The sequence below is a fragment of the Quercus suber genome, unplaced genomic scaffold, assembly GCF_002906115.3.
Source record: "Quercus suber isolate HL8 unplaced genomic scaffold, Cork oak 2.0 scaffold_6, whole genome shotgun sequence".
NCBI classification, from domain to species: domain Eukaryota; kingdom Viridiplantae; phylum Streptophyta; class Magnoliopsida; order Fagales; family Fagaceae; genus Quercus; species Quercus suber.
In genome coordinates this window covers 2,757,784-2,776,478 of record NW_027069472.1, presented here as the reverse complement: position 1 = coordinate 2,776,478, position 18,695 = coordinate 2,757,784, and the positions used below count along the sequence as shown (strand labels likewise).

The following is an 18,695-nucleotide window of genomic DNA, read 5'->3' as shown; positions in this document are numbered from 1 at the left end:
TTTGCCAACCACTCTGGGTAATATACTTCCCTTATAAAACCCGCCTCCAGTAGCTTTCCGACCTCTTGCGCTATTGCTCTGTCCCGTTCAGGAGCGAAAACTCGCTTTTTCTGCCGGACTGGGGGGGTTGAAGGGTTCACATTTAGCTTGTGGACTATGACAGAGGGGTCGATCCCGGGCATGTCTTCATGGTTCCACGCGAAGATGTCCTGGTTTTTCCTGAGGAAGGTTATGAGGGCCTGGCGCACAGGTTGGCAGGCCAGCGTTCCAATTCTGGTTGTTCGCTCTGGTTTGGACTCGTCGAGTATTACTTCCTCCATCTCTTCAGCCGGTTCTGCGACCGTCCGCTGTTCTTCTATGCACATCGCCTGGTGGTGATCTTCCATTTCTAACATGGCAATGTAGCACTCTCGGGCAGTCGCCTGGTTCCCCCGCAATTCTCCAATCCCATAGTCCGTTGGGAATTTGATCATTAGGTGGTACGTAGATGTTGCTACTTTCCATGAATTAAGTGTAGGTCGTCGAGAATACCGTTGTAAGCGGAGGAGCAGTCTACTACGAGGAACATTACATTCCTCGTGAGTTCTTGCGGGTAATCACCCACCGTTACCAAGAGTGTGATGGAACCGATTGGGAATACCCTAGTTCCTCTGAAGCCGACCAGGGGAGCGCTTGCCGGCATCAATCGTGCTCTGTCTATCCCCATTTGCTGGAATGCTGGATAGTATAGAATATCTGCTGAGCTGCCGTTGTCGATTAGCACTCGGTGGACGTTGTAGTCCCCCACACGTATACTGACGACCAGCGCGTCGTCATGCGGGTGATGAAGTCTCCTTGCATCTTCTTCGGTGAATCCTATAATAGGGCTCTCCATTCGTGTGGTATTGGGCCTTGAGCTTGCATGTGGACGTTCAGGACCGATCTTAAGTACATTTTTCGAGCCTTTTTGGAAGAACCGGTAGACGCGGTTCCCCCCACTATCATCCTTATGTCTCCGATGGGGGGTCTCAGACGCTCATTATCCCGCCGGGGGCCAGCTCTTGGTGATTACGATCCGTTTTCTCTTTGTTGATGAATTTCTGCAGCTTCCCTTGTCTAATGAGGGCCTTAATCTGGTGCTTTAGGTCGTAGCATTCGGCCGTGTCGTGGCCATGGTCTCGGTGGAAACGACAATACTTGTCTCGCGACCGTTTGCTCGGGTCGCTCTTCAGTTTTCCCGGGAATGTCAGCTTCTCCTCGTCTTTGATTTGCATCAAGACTTGGTCGATCGGGGCGTTCAGGGGGGTGAAACTTGTGAACCTTCCACTTGGGGGTTTTGGGCGTCTATCGTCCCTTCTGTCCCCTGTCCTCTGTCTTTTCTACCCTTGGTCCTGGCGCATGTCCGCCTAGTGTTCTCTCTTCTTGGGCCTTTCTTCCCGTGCGAGCAGCGCGTCCTCCGCGTTCATGTACTTGGTGGCCCTGTAGAGTACTTCTGACATGGTTTTGGGGTCGTTTTTGTATAGCGAGAACAAAAACTTGCCCTCCCGCAATTCGTTCGTGAAAGCTGCCACCAGTATCTTGTCGTCGGCTTCGTCAATTGAGAGGGCCTCCTTATTGAAGCGGGTTATGTAAGATCTTAGCGTTTCGTCTTCTCTCTGCCTGATGCTCATCAAACACGTTGTGGACTTCTTGTACCTGTGTCCCCCTATGAAATGTGAGGTGAACTGAGCGCTTAGTTCTTTGAAAGTGCTGATGGAATTTGGGTCAGTCGACTGAACCAAATCCTCGCGAAGCCCTTCAGCGTAGTTGGGAAGGCCCTACACATGATTTCGTCCGGCACCCCCTGTAGATGCATCAGGGTTTTGAAAGTTTCCAGGTGATCAAGAGGATCCTTCATCCCGTCATAGCTATCTATATTTGGCATGCGAAACTTGTGGGGTAGGGGGAAAGAATTCACGGCAGCAGTGAAGGGTGAATCGGTACGATTGACCAGATCGTCAAGGTCGCTTGAGACTCGCCCCTTGAGGGCGTTCATCATGATCTCCATTTGTTCCCTCATTGCCTACATCTCGGCGGCGATATGTGGTGGAGTCGCATCCGTGAGGGATGGCATGCTCACATGCTGCCTCTCCGGCCTGCTTGGGGCGTGGCTGCCCTCGAGTCTCTCCTGATTCCCGTTTGGAGCACTAGTCCCTTCCTGATCTCCCGGTTAGCCATTCAGCGCTGCATCCTTCTGGCGCAGCTGTTCTTCCAAGTCGAGGTTCCGTTTGGTGAGACGCTCCACGGCGGCACCGAGAGTCTGAACTTGTCTCTCGAGGGCAGTCGTGGGTGGTTCCTCTCCTTGTACGTCATTAGTAGTTGCCATTGAGCGAGTGAGTACCATGCAACCTTTTAGTCCGGGAAACGATAATGTGGCTTAATCACTTAAGAGCGTTTCCCACAGACGGCGCCAACTGATGATGCCGAAAAAATATCAACAGTGAGTTGCACAATGCTCGTACCTTCGAAACGACACCTGCACAGAGAAGAGAGGACCTAACAGAGAGCACCGATGTGGTGCCGGCCAAATGCCCTCCGAAGGTCAAGTTAGAAGATTTGCTCACAGCTCTAGAGTGCTAGAGAGGGTTAATCATGCGTACCTCGGCTTGTGAGGGTATTGGAGCTTTTATAGCGGCTTGAGGTTAACCTCCCTTCCTTGGCGTGGAAGTCTTTTCCTTATAGGACTCTTCTTGTAGAATCCTAAACGTGATGAATAAGTCTCCTCCTTATGCGGAAGATTTTTACCATTTATACAAGATTTTCAGAGTCCTACTAGCGCAAGGACTCTATTTGGGCTCTTATGAAAATGGGTCAAAATATCCTTCATTAGGGGCTCAGCAGCCCATGGATAACTAGCCCACCATTCTTCACCCCGTCCATATCCGGCCCGTTCACATCAGGTCCGTCCACAGGGGGCCCGTGCAAATGATGGATCCGTTTATTCGGGCTTAAGAGATACTTTCCCCCTTTCACATATAATCATCAAGACTAAGATATTATAAGTAGCACACAGGCTGGATGGAGAACGATGGCCATTTGTTTATTAGTCTATAAATTTTTTTTTTTTAAAGTGTGATTAAATAAATGAATTTCCAAGCTATTTCCTTCTTGCGACCCGACAAAAAAGGTAATCAACGCGGTTTGATCGTAGACTATAATATAATTACACCTTATCATGTTTGTTGTTTAGCGAAAAAAAAAGTTCAAATCTTTTTGGAAGATTTGAAAAGTAGGAGTTTTTTTTGAGAAACTGTTGATTGTCAAGAATGTGGAATGTGAAATGTGGAATGCAGTTGCTTGTTAAGACACAAGAATGTGGCTATATCACCATCACATAAATAGATAGTTGCAAAATACAAAACTTTTCAATCGGGACTCGGCTTGGGCACTGTAACCAAAGCTTACCCATTCATCAAAAAGTCCGATTATGTAAATTTTGTGGCAAGTGCACTTTTTTGACTTTTTGCCAACAAAATATGAAAAAGGCTTAGCTATGATTGAAGGTAGCTTATTATTTAAGTCTGAAAATATTATAATAAAATAAATTTTAAATATATAAATAATACTGTAGGAATCAATTTTAAAATTGTTTTATTAAAAGAATGTAATTACAAGTCCGTGAACATTATATATGACCCATAAAAAACAAAAACGTTGGGTATGGAAAACACAAAACGCATTTTCTAAACCCAGCCTTATTCTTCAATAAATTATAATGAATAAAAAATGGAAATTGACCAAGGTTTCGAGTATTTTTATATATTATGATATTTCCTAGAGTGTGTGTTGCTTAACAATAATATGATATTCATAAAAGAGACCATGTATAAATAAGTAAGCAATCAAATTTTAAAGTATATCTCAAATTGAAATAGAGTGTCAACCACAACTGATAATAGATTATAAAATTAATTTTCAAGATTGTAAATTTCTTATATATTTTTATTTTTTATCAAATGAGTTATCCAATAAGTCATTTGTAATTTTGTTTTATATTTGGAATGTTGATATTGTGTAGAAATAAAACTTGTGTATTTGTTTTACTTATCTTTGTGTTATTTTGTTTTAAATAGTAATGTTAAGATCTGTATAATTTTAAAATTGTTGAATAAGTATTAATAAGTTTAACTGAGTTCATTCTTGATATAAGTGGTGAATTCAAAATAATGCATTTTACATTAAGTAATTTGTTGCATAACTTTCCAAATGACAGATACATGTTGTTTTCAATATAAAAAAAATATATATATTCATGTGAAAAATACGGGTCAACCCAACCCGACCCGAACCCGATTGACCCGAACCCGATTTTGACACGTGACCCGTTTGACTCGCAACCCGATTGACCCAACCCGAACACGACCCGACCCGCCCGTTTTGCCATGTCTAATTGACCTTGTACGCAAAGCTACACAGTCATTGTTAATTTGTTATACAATTTCTGAAAGTCATGTTACATCACATTATTACACACACAAACAAGGACAAGAGGTTTCTTCATTATTTTGGTCAGCAAAAGATTGTCTTTTTGGATAAATCTAAGAGCCCGTTTGGAAACGTGTTTTGTGCGATTCCAACTCGCAAAAGATTGTCTTTTTGGATAAATGTTAGTGTCACTTTGGAAAGCGCGTTTTGCACGATTCCAACTTGCACTTTTTTTTAGTAAATTTTGTACACTGTTTATAAAATTCACAAGTATTTCTTTTAGTAAAAATAATTTTAAAATTAAGTTTTATTGTACTATTTATATATTTAAAAATTATTTTACTATAGTGTTTTTAATTTTCAACAATAAGTAGTATCGAAAAAAGAAAGTCATGATTAGCGCTCTCTCCCTCTCTTGGGAAGAACAGGAAGAATTGGCACGCAACAATAAGAAAGTTAAAAATGTTTGCCATGTAGACTTTCGAGAAGGGCTGGAGTCATCACTACCTAGCAATGGCCATGGGCAGTGGAGTGGAATGTCTTCCTTCAAAGACAAGCTTGTCGGTGAAATACCAAGTGCCTATAAACAGGCCTTTAGTTTTGGAGATATCATGGAGGATGATGAAGGCTCAGATGAGGAAGTTGAGACACTATGGAAAGGTCTTGTTGCATGCAGGTTTTCCAGAGATTTTAAACAGCATATCTGAACCCCATGGACAAAAGCTGTCATTGTGAAGGTTTTTGGTAGGACGGTTAGTTTCAACTTTCTCCACAATAGGCTTCTTTCATTGTGGAAACCTGCGGGTAGGCTGGATTGTGTCGACCTGGGGCATGGTTTCTTTTTTATTTGACTTTTATTGAAGGAAGACTATGGAGCTGTCCTTAGAAAGGGGCCTTGGTTTATTGGAGAACATTTCCTCTCCATTCGACCTTGGGAGCCAGACTTTCGGCTGCCATTAGCTAATGTTACCTCCATAGCAGTGTGGGTAAGGCTTAATGAACTTCCGATTGAGTACTATAATGCTGAAGCTCTCCTACATATTGGAAAGACCATTGGAAAAGTGCTTAGAGTGGATACACATACTGCTTCCGAAGCTAGAGGGAGGTTTGCTAGGATTTGTGTTCAAATTGATGTGGATAAACCATTGGTCAAGGCTGTGCTGATCGGCAGGTTTGAACAGCCTATTTGCTATGACGGCATTCAAAAACTATGTTTTGATTGTGGAAGGATGGGCCACTGTAAGGAGAATTGTCCGTACACTGTTCGTCAAAACATATCGTTGAGGGAGGGGAGTACGATGGATGCTAGTGAGAAGGGAGGTCGCTCATGCGAGGAGCGTGGGACGAGCTCAGAAAGGACAGGTGAGGGTCCCAGTGGGGCTGTGCATGAGAGTGGGCAAGAATGTGTGCAGGAAGGTACATACGGACCTTGGGTGGTGGTAGGCCATAAGAAGAGTGGGACAAAATTTCAGAGGCATGGTGGGGCACCCTCTATATTGGAAAACAGCCAATAGTATGAAGCGCGTGATGATACTCGTAATGAGATAAGAACAAATAAGGGTGTAGGGAGGCCAGATTTCAGTTATGGGCTTACAAGGGAAGTAAAGAGGAAATTATCCCAGCCAAGGCCTATTGAGGGAGCCTAAGTGGCAAATATTATTGAAAATATTAGGGAGGTTAAGACCCAACCTGTCGTAGACACAAGCCCAAGGGCCTTAGATGTTGTGAGTGTGAGCTTTGGGGCCGGGCATGATCTGGCAAACAATAAGCCCAATCAAAAGGGGCCTGTCAAAGGGAAAAAGGCCCTTGTCCGTGCTAAGGCATCTCAAGATTCTTGTTTAGGCGCCGTTGAAGGAGAGCACTATATCTCTTCAAGTGCGGATCAGGTGAACAAACGGTCTGCTCGAGGAGCTGATGAGCAAGTACCCTATGGTGGAGATCGTAAGCTGGTAAGAGATGAAGGATCAGCTCTGAGCTCTTCTCTTGAATTCCAGATCATAAACACGCCAAGACCAAAGTTGGGTTTCACGTTCAGAGGAGATGGCAATGATGATACTAGCAGTGGTGTTAGCCGAGACTCGTGCCATACGGTTTTGGGCCATGGGGTGGATAAACAACGAGCTTCAAAGAGTATGGAAGTGGACTCTCCAGTTGATAAAGGTGAGAGTAAGGGAGATCGGGCTGCTGGTCATGGGTATAGTGTGCACAGAGGCAACAAATCTTTTGTGGGTTTTTCTAATGGCTGCGTCGATGGTGGAAGTAATTTGATGAATGATGTTAGAATGTCTGCCAGAGGGTTAGGCAAAGATAATGCTGAAGTAGAGCGGATAGAAATGGAGGGAGGAGGCGTAATTGCCGCCAACCTTTGATTAGTGCTCTCCTTCCAGTACTATTTCCTTATGAATATAATTGTATGGAACTGTAGGAGCGCTCGGAAGCCCTTTTTTTAGAGTTATGTCCGAGAATTGGTTAGGATCCATAATCCGGCAATTTTAGTGGTGATGGAAACTAAAATTGGGGGTGACAGGGCAAGGGAGATTTCAGATAGACTGCCTTTCCATGGTGCCATTCATACAGAAACCATTGGTTATGCTGGCGGCTTGTGGATGCTTTGGAATTCAGACCGGGTGGAAGTCAGCTTTCTAGTTAGCACTGAGCAAGAAATTCATGCTACTGTTAAGGTAAAGAATTCTGATCATAGCTGGTTATTTACTGTAATTTATGCTAGCCCTAGGAGTGCTGAGAGGCACATTTTATGGAATAATCTAAATAAAGTTGCAGATATGCATAACATGCCTTGGGTTTTAGCTGGAGATTTTAATGAACCTCTTCAAGAGGATGATAAGTTTAGAGGTAGGTTAGTTAGTGTCAACAGGTCTCTTTTGTTCAAGGAATGCCTTGATAAGTGTAACATGATTGACATCGGGTTTTCTAGGCCTTGCTTCACATGGACTAACAGAAGAGAAGTTGAAGCTTTAATTCAAGAGAGAATTGACCAAGTTTTTGTTAATCCCAGTTGGTGCCTTTTATATCCGGAAGCCAGAGTTGTCCATCTCACAAGGTGTTATTCAGACCATTCCCCAGTGATGTTAGAAGTGCTTCCAAGAACTATCACAAGAAGGAATAGGCCTTTTAAATTTCAAACTTGCTGGCTGATGGACCCTACCTTCCCAAGGATTGTCACTCAAGCGTGGGGGCAAGCTCTTTCCCTTGTGGATGCCATAGAGAAATTCACGAAGGATGCAACTACTTGGAACAAGATGCAATTCGGCAACATTTTTGCTAGGAAAAAGAATATCATGGCGAGGTTGAACGGCATTCAGCGTGCAGTATCTTTTAGGCCCTCCACCTTTCTTCTAAATCTTGAAAATGAGCTTTTGAAAGAGCCTAATATGGTGTTGAACAAGGAGGAAGAACTGTAGGCTCTAAAATCTCGTGTAAACTGGATGATTCAAGGGGATTGGAACACATCCTTTTACCATGTTTCAATGCTGGTCAGAAGAAAGAGGAATCAGATATTGGCGATTAAAAATGCAGTGGGAGATTGGATCTTTGAGGAGAATGAAGTTAAAGAATTCATTCGGAATGGGTTTGAGGATATTTACACTAGCTCCCATACCAGTGCTAATCGGGCTGAACCCTTATGTTCTCAATGGCAGTCTAAGCTTACTGAGGAGGAGAAAAATAGCATCAGTGTAGGTGCTACGAAAGAAGAGATTAAGTCAGCTTTGTGGTCTCTCAAAGCCTTCAAAGCTTCGGGGCCGAATGGTCTCCATGCAAGTTTTTTCCAGAGATTTTGGTTGAGTGTGGGGCAGTCAGTGATTGAAGAAGTGAAAAAGGCTTTTGATGAAAGGAAAATCCCTGAATACTTGAACAAAACCCATATTGCTCTTATTCCAAAAATCTAAAGTCCTGAGACACTAGGCAATTATAGACCTATAAGTTTGTGCAATACTGGTTATAAAGTTGTAACGAAGATCATAGTTGCTAGGTTGAGGCCGTATTCGGATAAGCTCATATCTCTGCTGCAAGCAGTATTTGTTCTAGGTAGGAAAGGCATCGACAATGCAATCATAGCCTAAGAAATGATTCACACTCTTAGCAAGAAGAAAGGTAGGGTGGGGTATATGGCCTTGAAGATAGACTTCGAGAAGGCGTATGATAAGATTGAATGGAGTTTCATTAGGGATTCACTCATAAGTGTAAACTTACCTACGAATCTCATTGAGATTATCATGAGCTGTGTTTCCATGGTTTCAACTTCGATCTTGGTTAATGGAGAAGCTCTTGACCCTATATACCCTTCAAGGGGAATAAGGCAAGGGGACCCCTTATCCCCATACTTATTCATAATTTGTATGGATTTTCTTGGCCAACTCATTGAAGAAAAATGCAGTGGGAATCTTTTGCAGCCAGTTAAAGCATCACAAAGTGGCCCGACCCTCTCTCACTTGTTATTTGCGAATGACATTGTGTTCTTTGCTAGAGCTGATTATGTAAACTATTCAACTATCAGGGATGTATTGGATGATTTTTGTAGTATCTCCAAGCAAACGGTGAGTGAAGCCAAGTCGAGAGTTTATTTCTCGCCTAATGTTGATAGAGATACTAAAGAGTCACTTTGTGATATTCTTGGCTTTGCCTCCACTCCTAATCTTGGTAAGTATCTAGGAATTCCTATCAAGCATCTTGGATCCTCCTCCTAAGATTATAATTTCATCTTGGATAGAGTGAAGCAAAAATTAGCGAGTTGGAAAGCAAATATGCTATCATTGGCTGGTCGTTCTGTGTTAATCCAAGCTTCCTTAGCGACTATCCCTGCTTATGTAATGCAGTGTACCCATCTTCCGGGGAAAATTCTTGAAGGAATAGATCAGGTGAACCGCAACTTTCTTTGGGGTACACCCAAAACTACCAAGAAGATTCATTGGGTGGAGTGGCAAAAGGTGACAAAATCGAAAGATGAAGGAGGTCTCGGTCTGCAAACAGCGAAGGGAAGGAATATATCCTTGCTTGCAAAGCTTAATTGGAGGCTGACTACAGAAAAGGAAGCTTTATGGGTTAAGGTTCTAAAGCATAAGTATTGCAATCAGCGGAGAGTAAGGGCTATTAGTGCTGATAGACTTCCTTGTTCACAGGTTTGGAAAGCAGTTAAAAGAGGAAGAAAGGTGTTTACTAAGGGTAGCATGTGGATGGTTGGTAGGGACAACAATTTGAATTTTTGGCTAGGAAATTGGACAAAGAGAGGGCCTATTCGTTAGCTGATCCAAGGTCCCCTAACTTAGGAAGCAGCCAATTGTGAAGTCAAGGATGTTTTGATGGACTCGGGTTGGGATTGGTCTAAAATTCCCTTTAACCTTCCTGAAGACATTAAGTTGATGATTCAAGCTACTCCGCTCTCAATGACAGGTAGAGGCAGTGACAGATTAGCATGGGTAGATAATCCAAAAGGTAATTTCGATTTAAAGAGTGCCTATAATTTTGCAGAGGGTTCTGCCCCTAGCTAAACCTTTACTGCCAGTTGGATATGGAAATCTAAAACGTTGTCGTGTATCAAAACGTTTATGTGGAAATGTGCTCATGATAGCATTGGAGTGAAGCATTGTTTGGGGCGAAGGGGAGTGGTGGATGATGTTTTTTGCCCAATTTGTCAAAGAGTTCCTGAAACAGTGTTGTATGTGCTTAGAGATTGCCCACGGGTTAAGGCGGTCTGGTTTCAATTGGGAGTGAAGAGGACGAATCAAGGCTTTTGGTTGTCTAACTTGCAAGATTGGCTCAATGTGAATGGGAAGGCTAGTAGTAGCTATAAACCTGGGGATCCCCCGTGGAAGATGGTCTATCCCTTTGCTCTTTGGAATCTATGGAAGTGTAGGAACAATACTATTTTCAATAGGAAGAGTCAAAATCCAAGGCTGGCTGCAGAGATAATTCAGCAAACTTCGGAGTTTATGTATTGCGTGTCTTCCCCCAGAGGTCCTACTCAAAGCTTAATCAATAGAGTGTGATGGGAGAGACATCCTGAAGGTTGGTGCAAACTGAATACTGATGGAGCTGCCTCGGGTAATCCGAGTTTAGCAGGGTGTGGGGGTATTATGAAGGATGAGCATGGTGGCTGGCTGGCAGGTTTTTCGAGGCGGATTGGGATAAGTACAAGTTTTGTGGCTGAGCTGTGGGGTCTTAGGGATGGGCTGATGATGTGTAGCAATTTAAATATAGTTGCACTTGTTGTTGAGGTAGATGCAAAGGCCATAGTGGATGCCTTTCAGAATGTCCATTATGGAAATAACATAGTTTCCCCTGTTTTGGATGATTGTAAGGAATTAATCTCCAGGTTCAATCGGATCAAATTCAACCACTGTTATCGTCAATCAAACCGCTATGCCGATGTGCTAGCAAAAGTGGCTGCTGATCAAAACTCTGATTTTCTTTTTTTTGAATGTCCGCCTGTGGACATAAGGAAAGTGTTTGAGGATGACCTCTATGGTGTGTACTTGAACAGGCTATGTACTGAGTCAGATGTAGTTCCTTAGTTTTGTTTATTATATCGTCGTTTAACCAAAAAAAAAAAAAACAATAAGTAGTATCTAAATATACCCTCTTAAGTCTTAAAATTTATTGTCAAGCAGCATTAGGGCCTACGTACAAAATGATGCTAGGATTTACTAGTATCTTTTAAAGTTTGTGATGAACCACCTATCACCATTTAAGTTATTTGGAAGAGACAGTGAAAGAGAATTGAAAAAATTGTCAATACTTTTTTAATTTTTGAGAAAAAAAATTTCAAAAATAAAAATTAGGGATAATTACAGTAAACCCACCTGAGGTTAGGCCCGTTTTCACTTTGCCTACCCGTGGTTCAAAACTTATCACTTTACCCACCTGAGGTCCCTTCCGTTATCACTTTACCCACCTGAAGTCCCTTCCGTTAGAGATCTGTTACCCACCTTTCCCTTTGCCGTTAAAAGAACACATTTTTAGAGAAAAACAAACATAACACGAATCAAAAAGTTAGGGTTTGAATTTTTTTGAAAGAGCTTGGAGGGTTTTTAGAGTTGAGTTCAAGAGTATGGTTCTGTGTAATGATCTCTGTTGTGAAATAAATGGCTTGAGGTTAGGCCCGTTTTCACTTTGCCTACCCGTGGTTCAAAACTTATCACTTTACCCACCTGAGGTCCCTTCCGTTATCACTTTACCCACCTGAAGTCCCTTCCGTTAGAGATCTGTTACCCACCTTTCCCTTTGCCGTTAAAAGAACACATTTTTAGAGAAAAACAAACATAACACGAATCAAAAAGTTAGGGTTTGAATTTTTTTGAAAGAGCTTGGAGGGTTTTTAGAGTTGAGTTCAAGAGTATGGTTCTGTGTAATGATCTCTGTTGTGAAATAAATGGCCAAACCAAAATTAAAAAAAGAAAAGAAGTATGAACACTCTTCACTCTTCACTCTTCAAACAACGACCCAACCCAAAACACATGGGTGGTTCATAATCTTTTTTCCCCTTCAACGACCCAACCCAGAACACTCTTCACTCATCAACATGATCTTCCCGTTCAACATGATCTTCAAACAACGACCCAACCCAAAACACCAACGGCCAAACAGCCAAACAACCAAACAGCAGCAACGACCCAACCCAGAACACATGATCAAAAAAATTTCAAACCCAGAACAGGGGCTTCTTGACGATATGATCGGGGCTTCTCGCACCCATCCCGTTGAGAGTTCTTGGACATCCAGTGGCTGGAAAAGCCTTGGCGGCTTGTAGTAACTCCGACGCGGTGGTTCTCGGCTCTGTTAAGGTGGGTTTCTCGTTAGGCTCAGTCTCCGATGCCGAGGTTACTCATGGACGGGGCTATCGTGACTCTAGGTCCACTGGTGTTATGGTGGGTAGCTCAACGATGGCGGAGATTGAGGCTTCGAGTCTGACAGTGGTGTCGCCGATCCTTGGTCGGTATCCATGGGTGGTTCATAATCGTTTTTCTCCTCTCTCAGACCTGGGTGATTGGGTTGTTGATGAGTTTGTGGAAGGGGAAGATCATGTTGAAGTACAAAAGAGCCACCACCAGTGTAATACTTGTTTTAATTTCAAACAATTTGATTTGTAGTTGTTTGGAATTTTATTTCTTACATTCATATACACTTTTTTTTAATATCAAACCCTAACTTTTTGATTCGTGTTATGTTTGTTTTTCTCTAAAAATGTGTTCTTCTAACGGCAAAGGGAGAGGTGGGTAACAGATCTCTAACGGAAGGGACTTCAGGTGGGTAAAGTGATAACGGAAGGGACCTCAGGTGGGTAAAGTGATAAGTTTTGAACCACGGGTAGGCAAAGTGAAAACGGGCCTAACCTCAGGTGGGTTTACTGTAATTATCCCTAAAAATTATTGTGTGTCCTAAGAGCACACGTCAGCAAAATCATTAACATAATTACATTACACCCAAAAAAGGACAAGATTCCCCCAAGAAAAAAAGAACAAAGGACAAGAGGTTTCTTAATTATTTTGGTCGGAACTCAGAAGTCGCAAAAGACTGTTTTTTGGGATAAATCTCAGTCTTATCATTTTTTGTCAAACACCTATATAGAAAATGATGCTGGAATTTGTGTTGCACCATGGACCATGTAAGTTATTCGGAAGAAACAGTGGAAATTTCGATATTCTTAATTCCAAATTCATGTTGATTTCGACAATAATGCCAAATTAAAAGCCGAAAATTTCATTTGCATTTTTATTTGTGTTGTAAAGATACATTGCATGATGATGACATCGCGGGTGGAACCATTCATTGACTTGTGGGGACCATGACCCCCCGAAACTATTCAATAACTAAATAATTACCTTTAAATTTAGTTAAAATCTTCGAAAATTATGAATGTCCACCTCCCCCCTCCCTCCAAAATTTTCACATGTAGCTATATTGGATAAATTTTATATTTGTTATTTCTTTGGCCCCCCTCATTCTTAAAATTCTAGTTCCGCTCTGTATGGCATCGCATCTTTGACAATCAAATAGCTAAAATTATTACCAGAAGGCATATTTAGGCACTTTGACTTACATTTTATTAGAGAAAGAAAAGATGAAAATGTCATATTCTATTAATCAGCATGTAGTTTCATAGGCATATGAACACATTATTCATTAACTGCAACATCAGGAAAGCGACAAAATGCATACAAAGAAGTTTATTTAATTTGAAAGCTTGGAAAATACCCCCACTAGATACAATCAAACTAAATGTAGATGCTGGTATGTAAGTGAATGCTTTAATTCTGGTAGGGTTTATCTTGATAGCTTTTTCAAAGAAGTTTAATTCCAATGATCCTTTAGTGGAGAGGAAGAAGAATAGGCAGTGCAGTTAGCCAAGGTAGAGAAATTCAAGAACATCACAGTGGAAGGGGATGCTGAATCATGTTTTGATGTACTCAATGGAGCCCTAGATGAGATGTTATGGTCTAGCTGACTTGTTATGTGGTGTTGTTAGTCCATATGATTGTGAGAACTTAAAAAAAAAAAAAAAAAAATTTTTTTTTTTTTTTTTTTTTTTTTTTTTTTTTTTTTTTTTTTTTTTTTTCTACATGTCATGAATTGAAAGTTTCAAATTTGACAAATGGCAGAGTGCTTAGACATGCACGCTCATGTTGAAAAACATCACCCATCACATGTATGAAATACACATCGAAAATAAATAAAGGTTCTACTTCATATGATATACAAACACATGTTTTTCATTGATTTGAAATTAGGGTTTTTGAACGAAAACATACATTGATGCATCTACCTTGAAAACTAAAATGATTCTTACCAAGAGCTCTTGAATTTTTAGCCAAATCTTTGATCCAACCTATAAGTTCCAAAAAATGAGTTGACGTAATACAATGAATTTGTAAAGGCGGGAACTTGAATCAAATAACCTAGCACAGTTGAAGAAAAAGAAGAAGACAAGGAATAATGAAGAGTACTAATCCTCGGCAAAGATCCGAGGACAGATATTTGTATTTGTTTGATCACAAGAGCGATTTTCTACAATATTTCTCTTTCTCAGATCATCATGCCCCCCTCCTTCAGGAGGATCTCTTCCATTATATAATCTCTTTCAGCTGATCTTGGCTCTCCATTTATTGATCTTGCAAGCCACTACTCGAGTGCTTGTCCTATCAGACGCCCTCCAAATCTTCTGTGAGTTGCGACAACTAAGACAGCATTGTTTAAGGGTTTTCTCTATATAAGTGTGGCTAGGGGGTTTGGTGGGATGTATTAAATGTGATGACAGCTACCATCCGTCCAGTCATGTTAGGGCTAACTCCCTCTCTGAAACTCTTTCTCTACAGTGTGACCTCCTCTAGTAACGTGCCATTAATGTGGCCATGGCTCGCCCCTCCGGCCTTACTATCCGAGGGTATGGTCTTCTCGGAACTGTATTAGCCTCCTTGACCTCAAGTATGACCAAGGAAGTCAATTTCGTACCATACCGGCCAGTACGGCCGGTATATATTGTACCGGTCAGTGCACCGGTACCGATAACCCTCTTGTTTCGTACTGGAAAAAATACTGGCCGTACCGACTGTAGCGGCGAAATCCGGCTGTTTCGGCCGGTAAATGGATACTGGGCCGAAACATGAGACGTCTCATTTGTAAGGAAAGAAAATAGAGAAGAAGGAGAAAAGGAAGAAGACAACGACGAAGCGGGGGTGGAGCCGTGAAGCAACTACTTCTTCTTCTTCTTCTTCTTTCCTTTTTTTTCTTCTTCTTCTCTGTCGCTCTGTCCATCTCCCTCTTTTTTCTTTTTTCTTTTTCTTTTTTTTTTGAACCTTTTTTTCTTCTTCTTCTCTATCGGTCTATCCGTCTCCCTCTCTTTTTTTTTTTTTTTTGGCTGAACTTTGGTATGTATGTGGTCTGGTTTTTCACTTTCTCTTTCTTTGTTTTGTATTTGTTTTTGAAGTTTCCTAAGCTCTCCACGTGACTACAGTACACTGCCAAGCATTGGAAATATTGAAAGCTTTTAATTTTTGGATAAAAGATGATCTCTTCACATGAAAGGCTCTCCATCACTTCTTTTCAGCTTTGGCCTTTGAGCCCAAATGATGTGACATAATGTACATGTATTGCCATATTGCCATGCTATCGCAACAAATTTATATTTAGAACAATGTTAATATTACAACATTTTAAACAATTTTTGTCATAATTTGTCATGTGAGGAGTTATAAGTGATGAAAATGTGAACCCACATACACTCACAATTTTTTTCACCCCTAATAACTTATCATATAAGGAGTTGTGGTCAAAGTTAATAACTCCATAAAAAAAATATATAAAAAGTTGCCAATGTGATATATTGAGTTATTAGAAATATAACTTTGTATATTGTATAAAATAGTAAAAAATAGCGGTAAATCTGAAACAGTACATCGGTATTGACCGGTATTCGAAATATATCGTATCGCTAGCCAAACCGGTATAGCCTCCGGTACGGTATTGACTTCCTTGGGTATGACACATGACATTATTACCTTATCAAATTTTTGTACACCACACAACCGTTTTTTTNATCTTGGCTCTCCATTTATTGATCTTGCAAGCCACTACTCGAGTGCTTGTCCTATCAGACGCCCTCCAAATCTTCTGTGAGTTGCGACAACTAAGACAGCATTGTTTAAGGGTTTTCTCTATATAAGTGTGGCTAGGGGGTTTGGTGGGATGTATTAAATGTGATGACAGCTACCATCCGTCCAGTCATGTTAGGGCTAACTCCCTCTCTGAAACTCTTTCTCTACAGTGTGACCTCCTCTAGTAACGTGCCATTAATGTGGCCATGGCTCGCCCCTCCGGCCTTACTATCCGAGGGTATGGTCTTCTCGGAACTGTATTAGCCTCCTTGACCTCAAGTATGACCAAGGAAGTCAATTTCGTACCGTACCGGCCAGTACGGCCGGTATATATTGTACCGGTCAGTGCACCGGTACCGATAACCCTCTTGTTTCGTACTGGAAAAAATACTGGCCGTACCGACTGTAGCGGCGAAATCCGGCTGTTTCGGCCGGTAAATGGATACTGGGCCGAAACATGAGACGTCTCATTTGTAAGGAAAGAAAATAGAGAAGAAGGAGAAAAGGAAGAAGACAACGACGAAGCGGGGGTGGAGCCGTGAAGCAACTACTTCTTCTTCTTCTTCTTCTTTCCTTTTTTTTCTTCTTCTTCTCTGTCGCTCTGTCCATCTCCCTCTTTTTTCTTTTTTCTTTTTCTTTTTTTTTTGAACCTTTTTTTCTTCTTCTTCTCTATCGGTCTATCCGTCTCCCTCTCTTTTTTTTTTTTTTTTGGCTGAACTTTGGTATGTATGTGGTCTGGTTTTTCACTTTCTCTTTCTTTGTTTTGTATTTGTTTTTGAAGTTTCCTAAGCTCTCCACGTGACTACAGTACACTGCCAAGCATTGGAAATATTGAAAGCTTTTAATTTTTGGATAAAAGATGATCTCTTCACATGAAAGGCTCTCCATCACTTCTTTTCAGCTTTGGCCTTTGAGCCCAAATGATGTGACATAATGTACATGTATTGCCATATTGCCATGCTATCGCAACAAATTTATATTTAGAACAATGTTAATATTACAACATTTTAAACAATTTTTGTCATAATTTGTCATGTGAGGAGTTATAAGTGATGAAAATGTGAACCCACATACACTCACAATTTTTTTCACCCCTAATAACTTATCATATAAGGAGTTGTGGTCAAAGTTAATAACTCCATAAAAAAAATATATAAAAAGTTGCCAATGTGATATATTGAGTTATTAGAAATATAACTTTGTATATTGTATAAAATAGTAAAAAATAGCGGTAAATCTGAAACAGTACATCGGTATTGACCGGTATTCGAAATATATCGTATCGCTAGCCAAACCGGTATAGCCTCCGGTACGGTATTGACTTCCTTGGGTATGACACATGACATTATTACCTTATCAAATTTTTGTACACCACACAACCGTTTTTTTATATATATATATATATATATATATATGTATATTTTTTTTTTCTCCTATCAAGGTTATGAATTCTTTCTTGAGGAATAGTGCTCCCAATACATTATATGCGATTACCTAACATACTAAGATATTGACCATACAATATCTCACTACGGTATACATCAAAGTAACCTACATTTGACATTTCAGTTCACATTCCTATCAAGATTGAAAGTTAATGTGTTTAGCGTTCGTGAGATTGGTTGTTAAAATAACAATAGTTCATAGAATAATGACTTATAGTAGCCCAGTTCAATGTATTCCAAATACACCAACATATCAATCAGAAATCTCCACTTCTATGATCAAGATAGATTATCATGATTGTTATGTTGTAGTCTTACCAGATGAAATGCCCAACTTCATCACCAACTACAGACTAACATTTATTAGTTTATATGGAACTTATAATTTATATACTTTATGTGAATTTTGTTTTGATACTTAAATGACATACAATGTATCTCAAAGACTATTGTCTAATGTTCATAAAATTTTCAGAAAATAGATACTCCTACAAATTAAATAATGTCACACAAATTAAAATTTAGGGCTCAAATCCTAGCAACACAAAAATTTTCTTTTGATTATTTAGGTCTGCCAACTGTACAGCCCAAAACTTGGCCTATAGGGTTAGAGCTTATAATTCTGTTGGGCAGTTTTGAATCTCCTTGGCCTCAAAGGTCCCTATTTTTGTCTCTTATATATTGTCTAAGTAAAAGGAAAATTGAGAATACATAATTGTAATTTTTTTTGATAACATAGTATTTGAAACTTATAGTCTTTGTTATATATGACAATTACTTTTTAACATCACGTTAGGACAACAATTTTTTTTTTTTTTTTTTTTTTTTGGGCGTAGAAATTGATGTTACGGTAAGATACTTTATCAACCAAGTAAATTGAATTGCAAATGATTATTATCATGTCTTTATTAATTACAGATGGCACACGAAAGGCTTGCCCCATTTCTCCGGGACAAAAGGATCCAATTAGAAAGGGCCAAAATGGCCCATTACCATCAATTTTGGAAAAATTTGGCCCAAAAACACTGTTTCCGAAATAATTAGGGGAGTACCATCTTTTTAAGTACTCGAGTTTGGCAAACTCGAGTACTATGTTTTTTGACTTCCACCGTGGCACGCTGACATGGCAGCTGGGTCAGAAATTTCAAACAGTACTCGAGCTTCGTGAGCTCGAGTACTGTTCAATGAGGTACCCGAGTTC

The 18,695-nt window shown here is 40.5% G+C and overlaps 1 protein-coding gene across 1 annotated transcript; it reads right to left on the bottom strand.

Moving 5' to 3' along the window:
* Positions 1-1,385: 1,385 nt before the first annotated feature.
* Positions 1,386-2,038, bottom strand: LOC136067684 (uncharacterized). The gene is made up of 2 exons (XM_065773880.1): positions 1,937-2,038; positions 1,386-1,796 (listed from the first exon to the last, which is right to left on the bottom strand). The coding sequence occupies exons 1-2, from the start codon at positions 2,036-2,038 to the stop codon at positions 1,386-1,388; spliced, it is 513 nt and encodes a 170-aa protein (XP_065629952.1).
* Positions 2,039-18,695: the final 16,657 nt, after the last annotated feature.